General features: G+C 43.7%; 2 protein-coding genes and 1 pseudogene across 3 annotated transcripts in view; 1 reads left to right on the plus strand and 2 right to left on the minus strand.

Annotated features, from left to right (window-relative positions):
* The window catches only part of Crlf3 (cytokine receptor like factor 3), a 37227-nt gene extending 35671 nt beyond the window's left edge, over window positions 1–1556 (minus strand). The window contains exon 1 of one of the 2 annotated variants that reach the window (XM_042283379.2): window positions 1319–1556. In XM_042283379.2, coding sequence (XP_042139313.2) covers window positions 1319–1447 — 129 coding nt within the window. In that variant the 5' untranslated portion in view covers window positions 1448–1556. The remainder of the gene's footprint in view (window positions 1–1318) is intronic. The other variant, XM_076542979.1, reaches the window with a different exon arrangement.
* A 4293-nt stretch (window positions 1557–5849) lies between these two features.
* LOC102914110 (pre-mRNA-splicing factor 38A pseudogene) lies at window positions 5850–6828 on the minus strand (annotated as a pseudogene).
* A 3776-nt stretch (window positions 6829–10604) lies between these two features.
* Window positions 10605–20071, plus strand: part of Atad5 (ATPase family AAA domain containing 5) — a 55021-nt gene continuing 45554 nt past the window's right edge. Inside the window, exons 1-2 of the mRNA XM_042282480.2 lie at window positions 10605–10773; window positions 17653–19541. Of these exons, the coding sequence (XP_042138414.1) occupies window positions 10708–10773; window positions 17653–19541 (1955 nt within the window). The 5' untranslated portion in view covers window positions 10605–10707. The remainder of the gene's footprint in view (window positions 10774–17652; window positions 19542–20071) is intronic.

Raw genomic sequence — 20071 nt, forward strand, 5'->3', positions numbered from 1 at the left:
GCAGAGTGGGAGGTGGATATGATAAAAATACTCTGTACGCATGAGATTCTCAGACTAAGCAATATAACACAAAAAGAGGTAATTTAAACTTTTATTTTTTAATAAAGCCCTAGATTTTGAACATTTCATTTCAAAATAGTAGAATAATGTAGATGCTTTCAAAAGAAAATCCAAATGTGTGCACTGGAAGACCTTGAAAGTGTTCACCAAATCAGGTTTAATCATATGTCATATCCAGATCCTGATCCCAGTTTTTGGCTAAAATAATGATGCCTGGCCTACACCAGCTCTACAGAGATTCAAAATACATAAACCCCAAAGCATATGGAGACGCTTAGATGACGACATTCAAAGACACTGTTAGCACACACACATTTCACCATTTTCAGGTTCTACACAGCAGCACGGGAGTTACCAGTGTGGTGATACGCATTTGTAGCAAATCAGGCCTAGAGAAATTCTAATGGAATTCCATTTACTCAAAAAGCATTAACTAAGCACTTAACAGTAACCTGAGGATTATCTGCCTTATCTAGCATTGGCAGAGGGTTATATCTTTTTCTGTATACGTTTGAGAGTGCAGAGGAGCCATGTGGCTTTCCTGTATCTTTGCTGGCCCTTTCCTTGTTGGAGAGATAACTGCACCACTTGAAAGTATATTTAGCTTCTCCTTTTAGAAGTCCTTTCTTTAAATCTGTTTTTCCACTTCCCTTCACTTTTGTATGCCCTCCCTGAAACGTCTTGTTTTCCTCCTCCTGCCCTCCAACACCCTTCACCTAAAGTCCTAGCCCATCTAGAGATTACTCTCAATAATTTTTCAAGGCATCTGCGATCGTGTGAGATGTTCAAGTATTAACCCCATTCATTCGGCATTCAAGTTGCTGCTGCTCAAGCTCCGGGTTTCTCCTTACCTCTTCCCTCTCCGGGTCTCCTCCTTTACTAAGTCACTGCCCTGGGGCTTTCTAAACTGAGTATCTATCAAGCACAGGTTTCCCCTCCCTATACCCTCTTCTTCCCGGCTCTCTTCGGTCACAACTCTGGGATCCTTCGGATTTTGCTCCGCTGGCTCAACCTCCGACGCCACCCTATTCCCACCAAGTGCCCCGCACGGCGGCTTAGCAGCGCTCCCCGCACCCTTCCTCGGTCCCCCAAACTTGTCTTCCCCTCAAGACCTCTGCAGCATCCACCCACCTCACCATGACCGGTCTCCAACAGGTCGGCGTCCCGCCTTCCCGGAGCTCAGAGCCTCGGGGTGCCCCCGGCCGCGCGCGCCCACCCTCCGGCCCGCGCCCTCCAAGGCCCGCAGCGGCCCTCCGACCTGCCTCTGCGCCTCCCGCAGCCCCTGTAGCCGCTGGCCCAGCTCCCGCCGGTAGCTCTGCGCCGCCTCCACGTTCTCGCGGGCTTCTTGCAGCAGCACCTCCGGCTCCGGCTCCATCGCTCCCTTCATCCGGCCGCGCGGCCCGCCGGGTTCCCGACTGTGCCGGGCTCCGGCGAGCGAGCGGCCCCGCGCGGCCTCGAGCAACGGAAGCGCCGCCCCGCCCCGCCCTGCCCTGCCCTGCCCTGCCCGTCACGCCCCGCCCCCCGCCTCTTGATTGACAGGCGGCGGGGAGGGACGCTGGCTCTAATGGCGTCCTAGTCCCAGCGCTTCGGACCTGTGGCGCCGCTTGCCTAGTGACTCCGGTCTCTGTGCTGCGCCCGCCCGGAGGCTTCCTCAGGAAACAAGTGGAGGCATTAGTAGAAACACGTGAACGCGTCGCTAAGTGCTTCCCTCTTCTAATCTCACGGCGCTACGTTATCTGTCCTGCACAGAGGAGGAAGTGGAGGGACACGGGGAAATCTACTCTCCCTCCCAAGCTCAGTGCATGATCCCCAGAGCCGAAGCTACAGCTCTGGCCCTTAAGTCGTCATTGGACTACCTCCCTAGTAAATGCCAGCTGAGTCGGGCATTTGGGGAGGATACTGTGACCCAGGCGCCACCACCTAGATACTTTAAGGAGGGAGGTGAGAGAGAGGCCAAAGAGATGACCAGTACAGGGATCCTGGCCGAAGTCCAAGGCGGGTGTTGGCACGCTTTTTCTGGAAGGTCCGCTAATAAATATCCACTTGGCATGTGCTAAATTGTGTGTTTCAATGTGTTAAGTAAGTGGGTGCGACCATGTGCAGTAAAAACTTGTCCCTGAGGAGCTGCATGACCCTGTAGTCCCAGCTACTGGAGAGGCTGGGGAGTGAGGATTGCTTGGAATGGCCATCTAGGGGCCAGCTTGGACAACAAGGCTGTAAAAATAAACCTTTGAACCCTGAAATTTAGATAGGGAGTAATTTTCACATGTCACAACATGGTCTTTGTATTTCTTTTTCTCTATTTATAAAAGCAACAGTGATCTGTTGAAAAACCCATACAAAACTGGCTGGATTTGAGTCCTAGACCACAGCTAGATGACCCATAACTCAAGGTGTCAAATGTGTAAATTGTCTTTACCAGGACTAGATACCGTCCAGGATTGTCTCAGGGTTATGCAATGAATCTGTATTAGAGGCCGGATCTCAGATGTTCTGGGCCAGATTACTGCTCTTCCTACTGCTGGACCCAGGGATATTCGCCTATAATTCCGGCTATTGGGGTGGATCAGGGGTTCAAGATATTTCTCTGCTTGCTACATAGTGAGTCTGTGGGCAGCCTGAGAGAGTTATACAAGACCCTGTCAAAAGGGAGGAAGAAGAGGAAGAGAGGAAATAAAAGAACATTCGAAGGTAAGGAAAATAGCTGCTGCTGCTGCTGCTGCTGCTGGTGGTGGCGGCGGCGGCGGCGGCGGCGGCGGCGGCGGCGGCGCACGCCTTTAATCCCAGCACTGGGGAGGCAGAGGCAGGCGGATCTCTGAGGAGGCAGGTGGATCTGAGTTCGAGTCCAGCCTGGTCTACAGAACAAGTTCCACAACAGCCAGTGCTACGCAGAGAAACCCTGTTCCAAATAAATAAATAAATAAATAAATAAATAAATAAATAAATAAATAAATAAATAAATAAAATGAATAAGAAAGTAAATTGAAAGGAAGACTTTATGAAAGAGAAACAGGAAGAGTGGCCGGGGGACTGGTTTTATCCTAACGATAAGGTAGCCTGGCTCTTAGATCGTTGCTAATGAATTAAAGCATTGACTGAGAAAGCAGAGAGCGGCAGACGAAGCAGGAAGAGCCGTGCTGTCCCAGATAAGGACAAAATGGAAAGGACAGACTCGCAGATAAGAACAAAGGCGGCGGCTCTTTAACAACAAGCAGATGAGTGTTGCTGGGAAGACAGGACCGCGTGCTGTAGGAGAAGGTGAAGACTACAGAAAAGGAACTGGAGAGACGCCTCCATGCTTAAGAGCATTGGCTGATGTGACTCTCAGCACCCACGTGGCACCTCACCACCATCTGTAACTCCAGTTCCAGAGGATCTGATGCCCTCTTCTTGCCTCCACAGGTATATATACATACATATGTGTGTGTGTGCAGACAAAACACTCATACACATAAAATAAAAACAAATGACAGATCTTTTAAAAAGTCCATTAAAGAAGACCAGGAAAGACTGGAGAGATGACACAATGGTTAAGAGCACTGACTGATCTTCCAGAGGACCCCAGTTCAATTCCCTGCACCCAAATGGTAGCTCATTACTGTCTATAACTCCAGTCCTGGGAATCTGATGGCCTCTTCTGGCTTTTGTGGGCACCAGGTACACATGTAGTGCACAGACAGACATGCAGGGAAAACACTCATTAAAATAAAATAAATAAATTTTAAATAAAATAAATGAATTTGAAAATAAAATTTTAAAAAATTAAAAAAAATAAATAAAAAGAGCCAGGGCCTACCAGGCAGTGGTGGTACATGCCCTTATTCTCAGCACTTGGGACACAGGCAGATCTCTGAGTTATAGGCCAGCCTGGTCTACAGATCTAGTTCTACAACAGCCCAAAAGCTCAAGTGAAAAAAAAAAGCAAAGACCTAAGAGTTCAGGATAAGGTGTATTGCCTTAGCCAGGCATGTTGACATACCTGTAATTCCAGTATTCAGAATGCCAAAGTAGAAGGATCAGTTGAGGCCAGCCTGGGCTGCATAGAATTCAAGGCTAGTCTGTCTGAACCACCCAGTAAATTCCTGTTTCAAACAGCCAAGAGTTATGCTACTAATGTAGCTCCGTGATAGAGGCTTGACTAGTGTCTTAATTACTGTTCTTTTGTTGTTGTTGTTGTTTTGTTTTTCGAGACAGGGTTTCTCTGTATAGCTTTGTTCCTTTCCTGGAACTCACTCTGTAGACCAGGCTGGCCTCGAACTCACAGAGATCGGCCTGCCTCTGCCTCCTGAGTGCTGGGATTAAAAGTATGCGCCACCACTGCCTGAAGCCCTGCTGTCCTTAACCTTACAGCATAAATTCCTGAAGAGTTTGTGGTCTTGTCCCTAGAAGTAAGAAAGGAAGAGAGTTCAGAGGCAGTAAGGACAGATGTCAGCTGGCCATAGGACAGGGCTTAGATTACGAGGATCCAGAGGCATCGATGGAATCAGTCTTCCCAAGGAAGTGGGACAAGCAGGGGAATGTATTGACACCAAAATGACAAGAGAAAGGGATTCTGAAGAGAAGGGGGACTGTGGGGGGCGGGGCACTGTGAGTTTAAATACCTCTAAGCACTGGGCACAGTTTAGTGACGACAGCACGAGCCCGGGATGTGTAAGGCCCTCGGTTTGGTTAACCCCCAGCACTGCAGAACAATAACCAGAAAGAGGAACTCCAGGGTGGCTCAGCAGTTAAAAGTGCATCCTGCTCTTGCAGAGGAACTGAGTTTGGTTCCCAGTGCCCATGTATGGTGGCTCCCCATTCTCTCGTTTCTCCAGGGGAAGCTGATGCCCTTAGCCTTCTCAGGGATTTTCACTCATGTTCAAATACCACACACAGATGCACAGTCTACACATAATTAAGAATAGTGACGATAATTAAAAAAAAAAAGTTGGTTATGATGGCACACACCTTTAATTGTAGCACTCAGGAGTCAAAGGCCAGTGGATTTCCGTGAGTTCATGGCCAGCTGATGTATATATATGGAGTTCCAGGGCAGCAAGGACTACATAGACCCTGTTTCAAAAACAACAAACAAACAAACAAACAACCCACCACCACCACCAAAAGGAAACATCTCTAAGCTATAGCTTCTCTCACTCTCTCTCTCTCTCTTTTAAGCAGCCCTGGCTGTCCTGAATCTCACTCTGTAGACCAGGCTGGCCTCGAACCCACAGAGAGCCACCTGCCTCTGCCTCCCGGCTACTTTCTCTTTTATTTATTTTTTTAATTTTAAACAACTGTGTCCGGTTTAATTACAAATAAGAAAAGGATCACCATGTGGCTACATCTCTTCATTCTCATGAATCTCCCCAACTCCCAGATCCTCTTGACCCTTTTTAGTTATGAATAAACATAGTTGCAAAGATGTTGATTATAATTCAGAGATACAAAACTTAGCACCTCTGTAATATTAAAATAAAAACAAAACAAAAACCAACCAAACGACTTGATTTTTTTTTTTTTTTTTTTTTTGGTTTTTCGAGACAGGGTTTCTCTTATATAGCTTTGTGCCTTTCCTGGAATTCACTTGGTAGCCCAGGCTGGCCTCGAACTCACAGAGATCCGCCTGCCTCTGCCTCCCGAGTGCTGGGATTAAAGGCATGAGCCACCACCGCCCGGCACAACTTGATTTTTTTAAAAACCCAAAATACACATAGCTGCCTGAAGAGGAGATATTGATCCTTTCACTAAACATTCTTCTCATATCCAGAGGAGGCCATCTGGACAAAAGACAATTTTGTCCATTGTCATTACTCATTTCCTCTCCTGTTCTTCTTGTGGCTTTTCTCTGACCTTTTAGGAGACTTTTGAGTGACTCCTATGTCTGTGACTACGGTGGTGACCTGGGGATTTAGAGCGGGGTCTGTGTCATCTGTCTCGTGACCTGCTTTGATGGCGTCGTGGACTCTTGCTCCTATGGCTTTCTCGGCGTGGGGAAGGGCTTCTTCTTTTGGGGAATCTACTTCGCCTCCTGGGAGACCGACTCCGACTCCTCCTGTAGTGCAGTGCAGGAGAATGTCATGGCTTGTCCAAGTCTCAGTAGCTTCTTCGTCGATGGTCAGGTGATGGTACTCTTTCCAACTTCTCATCTTCCTCTTCCTCCTCTTCACTGGATTCCACGTCATCCATGTCCTCTTCTAGAGTACTAACTCGGGGCTCCAGTTGTTCAGCTTCCTCCAGCACATAGCATTTCTGTAGCTGGAGCAAAATGATATCACAGACTCTCTCACTGTGCAGAAGTTCATCAATGAACTCATCTACATGCATCAGTTCAAACTCCCCATTCCGGTTCTGGCTCTTGTTTTTCGATAGTCATTGTACAAAAGCTCCAAGTACTTGTAGCAATCAATTGCAGTTCCTGTCAGCCTCGTGTAAAGTGCCCCCAACATCCAGACATACTTGAAATCTTCATTTTTTATGAACTCAACAATGATATCCTTCTCAGGTTGAATCTGAAGCATCTTCAAGGTTAAACACAGAAAAGGAGTTGGCTTTATGTTTCCACTGTAGACACGATCCACAAACCTTAACTCCATGGCTTTGTCGACTACAAGTTCAGCCGTAAGTCCAAAGCACTCTTCTTTCCCAGTACTTTGATTCATAGATCCGCGTCCGAATGATCTTCTCCACCAGATACTGAGAGTTGGTGCCATGGATGCTGTGGGCATCCTTGATCATACAGTTCGCCATCTTAGAACGCTTTCGAGTCTATTTCCTACTTTTTCTTTTAATTGACCACCACGAAAGGAAAATGTACAAGTGCATGCTTATAAAGGCTGGATCATATGGCTGGCTATGCAGAAGCTCACACTCACATCCAAAATGTTTAAAGAGCAAAGGAATCAAAAACAGCAATGAGGAGCTGGAGAGATGGCTCAGAGGTTAAGAGCACTGACTGTTCTTCCAGAGGACCTGAGTTCAATTCCCAGCAACCACATGGTGGCTCACAACCATCTGTAATGAGATCTGGCGCCCTCTTCTGGTTTGCAGTTATACATGCTGTATACATAATAAATAAATAAATCTTAAAAAAAAAAGGAAAAAAAAAAAAACAGCAATGAGCCCTCTACTTGCTTTCCCAGTCGAGCGTGGCAACACATACATAAACAAAAATGCGTGGCATGATGCATCAGGTACCGTGGAAGCTCTGAAACCTTACATTTGAACCACACAATTGTGACTGAGGTGGAGGAAGTAGATGTGCAGAGATTTTTGAGAAAGTTTCTTAGAGAAAGCAACCCCTAGGCTGGATCTTGTGGATCTTTCAGGGTTGGCTACCTGTACTTTTCTTCTTTCCTTCCAAAAATCTATCAAATAATAGAAAGGAATTTTTTTTTTTTTTTTTTTTTTTTGGTTTTTCAAGACAGGGTATCTCTGTGTAGCTTTGTGCCTTTCCTGGATCTCACTCTGTAGACCAGGCTGGCCTCGAACTCACAAAGATCCTCCTGCCTCTGCCTCCCAAGTGCTGGGATTAAAGGCATGTGCCACCACCGCCCGGCAATAGAAAGGAATTTAAAGGTAGAATTATGAATAGGAGAAACACTGGAAAATGAGAGTATGCAAAAAGACTATCAGAGAGGTCTGGAAATGGTGGGAAATTGGGAAGCAGGTGGAAGAGGCGGCGTAACTGCTCATGTCAACAGAAGGAAGTTGCATCCTAATCTACAGAGAGGAACCACTCACAAGTGGGCCAACTACCATCTGAAGATGCCTGAGAAACTCAGGCTGGAAGAACCCAGATATATGTATTTGAGATAGCGTTTCATGGAGCCCCGGCTGGCTTCAAACTAGCTATGCAATGAAGGATAATCTTGAACTTCTGATCTTTCACCTGTACTTCCTAAGTGCTGTGACTACAGGTGTGTGCCACCACACCCGACTAGCCCCAGATAATCCTTACCACTTTAAAACAAATATATATATGTATTTATTTTTATGTGTATGAATGCACCACCATTCTTGACTCCACAATAAAGATTCTGAGATTTATCTTTGTTGTTCATATATTACTAGTTATCTTTATTATTATTAGACAGAATTTCACTATGTACCTCTGGCTGATCTGGAAGTATTGATTTAGTCCAGGCTAGCTTACAACTCATGCTACCTCAGCTTCCCAAGTGGTGAGATTACAGGCATGTGCTATTGTGCTTACCTTTTGGGGGTTTAGTTTTGTTTTAATGTTATTATTTTTAGGGGGCTGGAGAAATGGCTCAATGGTTAAGAGCACTGGCTGCTCTTGCAGCGGACCTGGGTTCAAGTCTCATCTCATAGGCTCATAGTTATCTCTAACTTCAGCTCCAAGGGATCTGATGCCCTCTTCTGACCCTCATGGGGACCAGGTGCACACATGTTGAATATTCATACAATAAAAAATAGATTTTTAAAAAAGTTACTATTTTTAAATATTTTATTTATTTGTTTGTTTGTTTATTATTTGTGTGTGGGGGTGAGTGTGTCTTAGCATCTTTGTCAGTTTCTGTTTATTTCTTTGAGGGAGTGTCTCCTTAAACCTGCACTCAGGGCTTCTCAGGCTGGAGGCCAGATCCAGGGATCTGTATGTCTCTGTTGGTCTCAGAGCTGGGGTTACATAGAATGCCATACCCAGAGTGCCCAGGTGCTATATGGGTGCTGGTGGCACTTCCAGTTTTCATGATTGTGCAGCAAGCACTCTTAAGACTGTGCCATTTCTCCACACCGTGCTTGACATTTTACTTATGTGCTTTTATTTTTAAGTTTTAAGTTTATTTATTTTTCTTTTTTTTAATCCACCCCCCACCCCAGAGATTCTCTGTAGCTTTGGAGCTTGTCCTGGAACTTGCTCTGTATCCCAGGCTGGCCTCGAATTTACAGAGATCCACCTGCCTCTGTCTCCTGAGTGCTGGCATTAAAGGCATGCGCCACCACCGCCCAGCTTATTGATTTAGTCTTACTTTTTGGCAGTGCTTAGGATTGATCCCACCACCTTGTGAATGGTAGGTATTTTTCCAATAATCTACCTCCCTAGCCCTTGTTACATTTTATTGCTGAGGATTCAGGTTATGTCACAGAGTGTTTACTAACCTATCTGATGAAAGGGTGAAAGGAGAAACTATTGTGGGTGATGTTATAGAGCAGTTAAGTCTTTAACCATGGTAGCAGAGTTTTACAAATGCTCTTTATGATGGTTAAATCATGGGCTGGGTATGTAGTTCAGTAACACAGCACATACTTTTCATACCTGAGGGCTGGAGAGATGACTCAGCTGTAAAGAGCTCTTGTTGCTTTTGCAGAGGACCTGGGTTTGGTTTCCAGCACACACACGGTGGCTCATAACTATCTGTAACCCCAGTTCCAGGGGATTTAATGTCCTCTCCTGGTCTCCACAGGTACCAGGCACACACATGATGTATATATATATATATATATATATATATATATATATATATATATATATATATATATATATACATGTAGGCAAAACACTCATACACACAAAATAAAATAATTTATTTTGGTTTTTTGAGACAGGTTTTTCTCTGTGTAGCCCTGGTTGTCCTGGAACTCACTCTGTAGAGCAGGCTGGCCTCGAACTCAGAAATCTGCCTTCCTCTCCCTCCCGAGTGCTGGGATTAAAGGTGTGAGTTCACCACCACCACCACCACCACCTGGCTCTTCTACCTCTTCTTAACTCCTATTTATTTATTTATTTGACAGGGAACTTTCTATGTAGACCACCACCACCTGGTTCTTCTACCTCTTCTTTCTAATTCCTTCCTTCCTTCCTTCCTTCCTTCCTTCCTTCCTTCCTTCCTTCCTTCCTTCCTTTCTTTCTTTCTTTCTTTCTTTCTTTCTTTCTTTCTTTCTTTCTTCCTCTATCCCTTCCTTCTTTCTTTCCTTCCTTCCTTTCCTTCTTTCCTTACCTATCTGTTTATTTATTTATTTGATAGAATCTCTTGGCTAAACTGGAACTCTCTATGTAGACCAGGCTGCGCTGGAATTAAAGGCGTGCACCACGACTTTCCGGCTTCAAAAATATAATTTTAAAGTCTAAGTCTTAATTCGGCCACCAAATGACTAGGTAACCTTAGACAAATCACATCCTCAATAGTCATACTTGGCTTGTAGGACTGGTTCACCTGCTGATTCACCTGGTCACCTGCTGATTCGCCAAACGAGGTAGTTTGGTCTTCGTGGCTCACCGTAGGCGCAGCCTCCCGAAGCAGTCACAGGCTCCGCCCCCTGCGTTCCGGACGGCGCGAAAACCCAATTGACAAGAACTCCCGCCGAAGCCCCAAGGCCTGACCGGCGTTCGGTGTGCGGCGCCCACTGCGGCCCGGGGCTCGAACGCTGCTGAGCCTGGAGCGTCTACCTCGGGGGCGCCGTGCCCTGTTCCGCCGCCCCCGTGGGCCCGCGCTCGCGCTTTCTCGACGTCTCTGTCTAAGCCCGGCTTGACGGCCCTGGGCCCAGCCTCCCACTCGCGCCCGGCCCGTGGGCTCTGGGGGACCCGTTGCGGACCCCGCGGTCCCGTAGCTTGCTCCCCCTGGATCGGCCGCCTCCATGGCCTCCAGCCAGGCTGGGCCGGACCACTGGAGGTCCTAGGATCCGGGGCTCTGGGAGGCAGGGATCATGGTGGGGGTCCTGACCATGGCGGCGGCTGCAGCTCCCCCTCCAGTAAAGGACTACGAGATTGAGGTGAGGTCGAGGATCTGTCAAGTTCCTTTCTGCTTGTGTTGGGGAGTTTCGGCGTGGAGGTGGTGGGAGTCCTGTTTGCTTCTGGGACGGGAAAGGAGTGATGTGTTGATGATCCACAGCTATAATTTTGGGCGGGATGGTTGCCTCGGTGTGTCATGGTAAGCTCTCACTGGAGTTTTAAGAAGATTTCGGGTTCACTGTGAGCCAGGATTTAAAAACCACAGGTCTCGGGGTCCTGAAACATCGGTGGAATGACATGTCACCGAGGATCTCACGTTCAAGTTCTTTGTTCGTGATGTGGAATCATAGAAAGGCGAAAAAGATAAAAGCTTTTAAGTTCAGTTAGTCTGTACAAATACCTGTTCTAGGAATTCCATTTAGAATGCCACTTAAGAATCAAGTGAGGTACTTAAAGTCGGTTTCTCGTGGCTGCAGAGCTTAATGTAATGTAGTTAAGAGCCTCTGTGGCACGCTAGGTGTTCTGTATTTACCATGTTTCAGAGAATACACTAAGCTGGGGATAGTGCTTAATGCGGGAAGCCTTGGGTTCCAGAAAGAAAACAAAAATACACTAAGCAACCGTAATGGTATCCTATGCCGTTAAGTAGTGGCTAGGATCTTAGAGTATACTTATGGCTGATATCTATGTGTAGATACAGAAATACCCAAACTGAATTCGGATCTACTGATCCTCTTGTAACCATTTTCCAAGTGCTGGGATTACAGGCTTGTGCCTCTCCATAGCTGCTATTATGGTTATTTTTTAAAATTATTAATTTATTTTTATTTTATATGCATTGATGTTTTGCCAACCTGTGTGTCTGTATGAAGGTGTTAGATTCCCTTGAGCTGGAGTTACAGACAATGGTGAGCTGCCATGTAGGTGATGGGAATTGAACCCGGGTACTCTGTGAGAGCAGCCAGTGCTCTTAACCACTGAGCCATCTCTCCAGCCCCTCCTATGATTTTTTTATACACCATATCTCAGACTGGCATTCTAATTAATGTGTTCTGGTGCCTTTGAAGTGAGCTAAGATGTGTGTTCATTTAAGTCCTCTTTTTTGTTGTTTTTTGTTTTGTTTTTGTTTTTCATGGCAGGGTTTCTCTGTGTAGTTCTGGCTATCCTGGAACTCACTCTAGACCAGACTGGCCTGGAACTCACAGAGATCCTCATGCCTCTGCCACCTGAATGCTGGGATTGAAGGCTTATATCACCACCACTGGCTTGTTTTTATTTCTTGTTACATTTATGAATTTGCGTTTGTTTTTTGGTGGTGTGGAGATCACAGAACAACTTGTAGGAGTCAGTTCTCTTTTTCCACTCTGTGGGGCCCAGGACCTGAACTCAGATTGTCAGCTTGGCAGCAAGCACTTTTATCTACTGAATCATCTCACTGTTTTGGTTTTTAGACAAGATCCCATGCAGCCCAGGCAGGTACAGCCACACCCAGCTTATATTTCTTTGTAGCATATTTAATAGTTTTTAATTCTAACTTTCCTAAGAACTTGGTTTTAGCAATCTTTCTCACATGAATATTTTTAAAGTGATTTATTTATTTTTATTTTATGTGCATTGATGTTTTGCCTGTATTTATGTCTGTGTGAGGGAGTCAAATCCCCTGGTGTTGGAGTTACAGACAGCTGTGAGCTGCTGTGTGAGTGCTGGGAATTGAACCTAGGTCCTCTGGAAGAGCAGATAGTGCTCTTAACCTCTGAGCCATTTCTCCAGCGCCATCATATGAGTATTTTTACTTTCTACTACTCTTCAGTCATTGTGCCCTGATTATGGCACAAGAAATTACTGATTATTTCATCCAGATCCTGTGTTTACAGAGTCAGTCAGCCATGCTTCTTCCCAGGGGAAGTTGCTCGTTTGTGTGCTCACTGCTCCAGAGTCACAGTTCTGTTGGGTAGATTCTACTCACAGAGTCACATAGAGCCATGGGAACAAACAAGAAAGGAAAATGAAAAAAAAAAAAAAAAGAGAGAGAGAGACTAAAATGAAGTTTCCTATCATTTTTCTCTTTAATTAGTTCAAAAAATATTCTAACTCTTAATTTTTAGAATCAAGTAACTGTTTTCTGCTGCAGAATATGTACATCATTTGCTAAATTAAGTGAATTATTTAGCCTGTCTCAGGTGTAAAGGACTTTGGGCATTGAATTATTTGATTTTGGGATGGCCAGGTTTATCAATCTTTGGTTTATGGTTTCTGCTTTTGGTACCCTTCTTATAAAGTCTATTTTATAATAATGATATTTACTCTTTAATATGGTTAGGGCTTTTTTTTTTACATATCTTTACATAATAACCCTATGATAAGGTGAAAGATGATTGAGTTCCAGGACAAAGCTACAGTGAGACTTTGTCTCAGAAAAACAAATAATAATAATAAATAAAACAAAATAAAATAAAGATGTAGGCCACCATACCTGATCTGTGAGAAAATCTTACATCTGGACCTAGTGGCGCACACCTTTAATACTAGCACTCTGGGGCAGATGCCAGTGGATCCCTGTGAGTCTGAGGCATGCCTGGTCTACATATCAATTTCTAGGACAACTAGGGATATGTTGAGAGACACTGTCTCAAAGAACAAAACAAAACAATTGAAAAACAGGCCAAATTAATTTGGTTTGTTTGAGGCAGGGTCTTGCTGAGTAGCCCAGACAGGCCGATCTCAAATTCACCATCCACCTGCCTCAGCCTGCTTGTACTGGAATCAGAGGCATGCATCACCACACTCAGTTCATTAAGTTACATTTAAAAATAAAAAGTAATTTACTTAAGGTTTTCATACTAGTAGATGTCAGGGCTGATACTTTAACTTCGATCTGACTTGAGTGTCTGTCTGTCATGTGGTGCCTCGGACACTATCTCAAAGCTTTATAGAAAATAATAATAGATCTTTTCTAATTCACTTATTATTTTAACCTATATAGTTTTGCTTGTATTTTACCTCATTTATCTAAATGCTCAGAATTTGTCCCACTATCATCTCTTACTCTTTTGCCTGTTAATTTGAATGTTATTTTTATCACTTAAATTATTTTTAAAAATTATTTTGCTACATTTGTTTATTGTATATGCAGGGGTCAGCATATGTGTGAAGGTCAGAGGGCAACTTGTGGGAAGAAGTGCTCCCTTTTTACCTGGGATCCTGGGGATCAAACTAGGTCATTGGGCTTGGCAGCATGTCCCTTTGCCTGCTGGGCCGTGTCAAGGATCCCCTGTGTGATTTCTTATGCAGCCTTGTCTGGTTTCACTTTTTGGACACACTCCATTGAGCTTCTGCCTACTTGTGCAGCATCAGTACTATGCTCTTAACCACGATAGCTTTGTTAATTCGTTTGAATTTTCTCAAAATAAAGATCTCCTCCTTATTGTCTTTAAAAATAATGTTTTTGTTATTTTGGCAGATATATTTTATCAAATGAACTGAGAAGTTAAAGATTGATAGTAGGATGGAAATATAGCTTAGAAGTAAGTTTATTTAGTGTTGTAAGGCTTGGGGTTGGGTAAAGCAAAAGACAGAAAAAAGTTGAGGGCTGGAGCAGTAGCTCTGTTGGCAGAGTGTGTCCCAACAGGGAGTAGGGTGTGTATAGAAACTAATGGAGTTTTTTTTGTTTGTTTGTTTGTTTGTTTGTTTTGAGACAGTCTCATTATAGAGACCAGGCTGGCCTCAGCCTTACAGACATCTGCCTGCCTCTGTCTCCTGAATGCTGGGATTAAAGGCATGTGTGACCATGCCAGCCAGTAATTACTTTGTAACCAGTATAGTAGTATGCATTTTCAGTTACACAATTTACTGATGCATTTTCTAGCTAACTCACTTTCATCATTTTGTTTTTATATACATATGTCTTAGTCACAGTTTTTTTTTTTTTTTTTTTTTTTTTTCTATCAAGAAATACAGTGGCCAAGGCAGCTTTTAAAAAGAAAACATTTAATTGTGGCTTGTTTACAGTTTCAGAGGTTTAGTCCATTATCATGGCAGGGAGCATGGCCATACTCATGGTGTTTGGAGCAGTAGCTGAGAGTTACATCCTGATCTGTAGGCAGAGAGAGAGAGAGAGAGAGAGAGAGAGAGAGAGAGAGAGAGAGAGAGAGAGAGAGAGAGAGAGACTGGGCTAGGCATGGGCTTTTGAAACCTCAAGGCCCATCCCCAGTAATACACTTTCTCCAAATAATTCAAATATTTGAGCCTATAGAGCCATTCTTATTCCAACCACCACAACATATTTGCTTAATTTAGTGGATTTCTAGGTCAGGTTTAAGGGTCTTTATAAGTAGTTTATGTTATTTAGACTTGTTTCTTTGAGTTCTCTTTCCTGTAGCCCAGGCCTGAAACTCTGTGCAACCTAGGAGGGCTTGCCATTCACTGTAGTTCTCCTGCCTCAGTTTCCAAGGCACTAGGACTATAGGTATGAGTCACCATGCCCAGCTTTTGTTTATACTTAAAACCAATAATACACACGGAAACAAAAAGAGAAATAATGTCCTTCTAAAGACAGGCTTAGTCATTCTAATCTAATAAATCCAGAACAGTAAGATATCTCCTTACTCCAGTAGCAAAGTTGATTCAGGCCATTCATATGTAGTCAAGAAAACAAATACGGTCACAGAAAATCAGACGAGTTAATTTGCCCCATGCTACCCTACAGGTTTCACAATTGAAATTCACCTGTACTCTAAGATAAAACCATGAAACCTTTAGAAGATACATGCATGGCCAAAAATAGGTTCACTATTGTTAGTGAGCCAGCAGCTGGATGAGTCCAGTCACACTCAAGATGCATCAAAAGTCTGTTTGCTCTAGGGATATAGAGAGCAGCGTTAAATCTATGTGTTGATTCATGTTCAAGTAGAGTCTACTTCTAGAAGTTGGTTATTTTTTTTTCTATTTTTTTTTTTTTTTTTTGGTTTTTCGAGACAGGGTTTCTCTGTGTAGCTTTGCGCCTTTCCTGGGACTCACTTGGTAGGCCAGGCTGGCCTCGAACTCACAGAGATCCGCCTGCCTCTGCCTCCCGAGTGCTGGGATTAAAGGCGTGCGCCACCACCGCCCGGCTTTTTTTTTTCTATTTTTGACATTGGTTTTTTTGTTTATTTGGTTTTGTTTTTTCAAAAAGTGTCTTATGTAGATGTGACTGTCTTCAAACTCAATAAATTCACTTTGAGCTTCTGCTGCTCCTGCCTCTATCTCCTCAGTGCTGTGATTGCAGGCACATGCCATCATGCCTGGTTTTACTTAGTGGTGGGAACCAAATCCAGGGTTTTGTGCATGCCTAGGCAGTTATTCTCCCCAGCCTTAGTGATGACAATGAAAACTACATTTGTATTGATGGTATCACCTGGTTCGTGATTGTCCACCTTGAGCAGTATGCTCTCTTCCTAGCAGCCAGTGCCTTGCCCAGTCTTCGTCAGCCATACGTGGACGCATTGTAATCTCTGTTTAGTTTACCTGGGTGTAGGTATCATTGCTGACTGTAAGTGACTAACACAAATATGACTGTCCTCAGTGTCATAAGCACCTTGATTCTGTGAGGGTAATGACTTGTAGTAGACAATTAAAACAGTAGACTTGTGGCAAGTATTCTTTTGGTGGTCCTGGGCTTCTTAAATAACTATTTCTTAGAGATACTTAGAATGGTGTGTTTATTTTTAACCAAAAAAGTTAAGCAGAATGGATTGTTTGTTTGTAGGGGCCCTACCCTGTGTTCAGTTCCACATTTTTATGTATTCATTATAGATTCTGTGAGATAGAAGGTGCTTTCTAAGGTTATAGAGGGTAGATAGGGCATGGTGAGTCACATCTTTAGTCTCAGCATTTGGGAGGCAGAGGCAGGCAGATTTCTTAAGTTTGAGGCCAGCCTGGTCTACATAGTGAGTTGCAGGGCAGCTGGGGCTATAGAGAAATATACTGTCTCAAAAAAATAAAAATAAATAAAGTAAAATAAACAGAGGAGAGTAGACATTTGTGCTTTCTTATGAGTTTAGTTTTGTTTCAATATAAATTTTTTGTTTGTTTTGTTTTGTTTGAGCTAGAGTCTCACTATATTCCCTGGCCTAGAGCTTGCTATGTAGACCAGGCTGGCCTCAAACTCATAGAGATCTGCCAGTCTCAAATTCCCAAGTGCTGATCAGTATAAACTTTGTTGTTTTTTGTTCATTTGTTTCTGAAGCAGGGTCTGGCTACCTGTCCAGTAACCCTGACTGGCCTGGAACTCTCTCTGTTGACCAAGCTGGCCTCCAACTCACAGAGATCTTCTGCCTCTGGCTCCTGAACACTGGGATTAGAGGCGTGCACCACCACACCTAGCAATACAAACTTATTGAAGTATAGTATATATACATATGGTATAAAGTATACAAATTGGGAATATAACTTGATACAACATTAAAATGTGATTGTAGGTTTAACATTAAAAGTTATTTTCTTTCTAATGTGTCACTTTTCACCTAGAGTAGCCTTACTGAGCTGGGGAGATGGCTCAGTGTAAGAATGCTTCTATGTACAAGTGTAATGACCTGAGTTCAAATCCCCAGCAAGTCAGGTATGGCTGTAGAGGCCTATAACTCCAGTGTTATGTGGAAGCAAAGTCAGGAGGATTGCTGGGACCTGCCAGCCACCAGCCTAGCTCCAGGTATAATGAGAGACCCTGTCCCAAGGAATAGGCTGAAAGTGATAGGGAAGGACCCCTGACATCTTTCTCCAGCCTCTGCATGCATCCTTGTACACACATGTGTGCATATGTCACACACACTTCACATGTATACACACAAATAAAGTAGTCTTAGCTGTTAAATATGTGTTTATAGTTGCTATTTCATATTATTTTACTTGAAGTAAATGTGTTTCCCCCCTTTTTAAATTGCTAGCCATGCAAAAAGCGGAGAAAAGATGATGACAGCTCTTCCTGTGAAACAATCACCAAATATTTATCACCAGTAGGAAAGACTGGAGACAGAGTTTTCTCTCCACCAAAACCCAGTAATATTCTTCATTATTTTAGAAAGACATCACCCACAAATGAGAAGTCGACAAAAGAGTGCAAGATAAAGCCATCTCCATCATCATTTGTTGGCAACAGCAAAGACTGTAAAACACCTCTGGAAGTGCTCTCAAATGTGGAAGTTAAGAAGAAAGGAAAGAGAATTAATTTATCTCATCAACTGAATGATATAAAAATTGAGTCGTCGGTGGGAATTAGTGGTGATCGTAAGGAGGACTGCGGTTTAAGTGATTTTGTGGAAAGCAGCACTGATGTTTTCCTTTACAGAAAACATGTAGAGGTTCTTACAGAAAGCATTCGAGACAGCAGAAACAAGCCAAATACAATGACCCCCCCAAAAAAGTCCCGGAAAGTAAATCCTAAACAAGACACCACAAAAAATGATGGCAAAATGTTGAGAAAAAGGAAGCAGAGCAAGCTAGATCTGTCTGAAAGTTTACCCTTGGCAGACGAAATAAGTCTGCTTAAGAAAGGTGGCAAAGACATTAAACAGACGAAACCTTGTGTGGCCGATGAAAATGAGAGGACTGCAAATCATGTGGACCCCAGGGCTTGTGCAACCAAAGTAGCTGATTTAAACAAGAGTACAATAACGGTCTCTTATGAGGAATTTTTAAAAAGTCACAAGGCAGCTAGAGTGGAAGAGATACCTGACCCCGCAGTGCCAGCTTATGTTCCTTCTGGAGCTGGTGAAGCAGTCAAAAGTGGTTCTGAAGGTGAATCAGAAAGCTGTGAGTTATCTCCACACATACACCTTAAGACAGTTACTGTTCTTGCACAAGTTCACCCCACTCCCCCCAAAAAGAAAGGGAAAATACCCCCAATGTTCTTGAAACAGAAACAGCTTGATCTGGAGAGTAGCCTTTCTGATCCAGAAAATGAGCAGACAGTTCAGAAAAGGAAATCGAATGTTGTGATCCAGGAAGGCCAGTTAGAACTGGCTGTGCTGGAAGCCGGGAGCTCTGAGGCTTCAGTACCGAAGTGCAGCGTGGAAGAGAGACAGCAGTTCATGAGAGCATTCAGGCAGCCGCCATCAGAAATGCTCAAAACTGGACTCAAGAAACCTTTGGAGAAGCAGAAAAACCCAAGTGAAAAATCTGTAGATGAAGACGATGATAACAGTTCTGAAAAAATCATAGAAAATGCTAATATCCAAATAGTTTCAAATCATGGTAGTTCACAGACACACACTGATAAAGCAAGTTTTCCTAAGGAGAAAAGTAAAAAGTCAAAGAAAAAGGATAGGAAGACGATAGGCACTAGGACCACTCCAGGTGGAAACAGAGAAGAAAACATGCAAAAGGAAAAAACATCGTTTTCCTCAAAAGATAAACCAAAACAAAATAGCCTTCGAAGGAGTTTAAGACAGAAGTCAGAAGTTTCCAAAAGCAAATCATTACTTAACAGTGAAAGTCTTCTTTGTGAGGATACAGCACACAACTTTCTAGAAATGTCTCCATGCGACAGAAAAAAATCAAGAAAACACAGCACACCAATCAAGGATATGGTTACACATTCCCAAGCTGAGCCTGAAAACAGGCTGCAGAACATTTCCACACCCAAGCCAACCAGGAGATCTCTAAGAGGTAGCAACACGCCTGCCACAGTCACCGTTGGAGGTACTGAGTCTGAGGATGCCCAGGACACTAGTCCAGTGAAGCCTTTCACTCCAAAAGCAGCCAGCATATCAGAAAAACACAGCCTGTACACAGCAGAATTAATAACAATACCCTCTGATTCGGAGAGCCCCATTAGGTAAGTTGAAACATTCTACATGTATTATTAATTGGGAAGGGAAATTCTTCAAGCATTGTAGAGTTTATTTTCTAGAATGCAGTTTATTTATAAATAGATTTTTAATGTGTATACAACCCTGAGGATTGAACCTCATAGCTTATTAGGTAAGTGGTCTACCACTGAGCTAGATCCCTGCCCTTTTCATTTTGAGACAAGGTATCCTAGGTTGTCCAGGTTGGTCTTGATTTTCAGCCAGACTTTAAACATGCTCTTCCTCTCTGTACTCTCCCAAGTAGCTGGGATGACAGACCTGTGAAAGCCACCAAACCTGGCTTTTGTTTTGTTTATTTTGAGATAGGGTCTTATTCAGTAGCTCAGGCTGGTCTGGAACTCAGTATGTAGCCTAGAATGCTTTCAAACTTGTGGCATTCCTCCTGCCTCAGTATCCTGAGTGCTGGGATTTCTAGTATGAGCTACTGCACACAGGCTTATTAACTATTTATTCAGACATGTTCTTTCTCTATACAAAGTTAGTCTAGGACTCAGAA

This window comes from Peromyscus maniculatus, chromosome 8 (genome assembly GCF_049852395.1).
Source record: "Peromyscus maniculatus bairdii isolate BWxNUB_F1_BW_parent chromosome 8, HU_Pman_BW_mat_3.1, whole genome shotgun sequence".
NCBI lineage: Eukaryota > Metazoa > Chordata > Mammalia > Rodentia > Cricetidae > Peromyscus > Peromyscus maniculatus.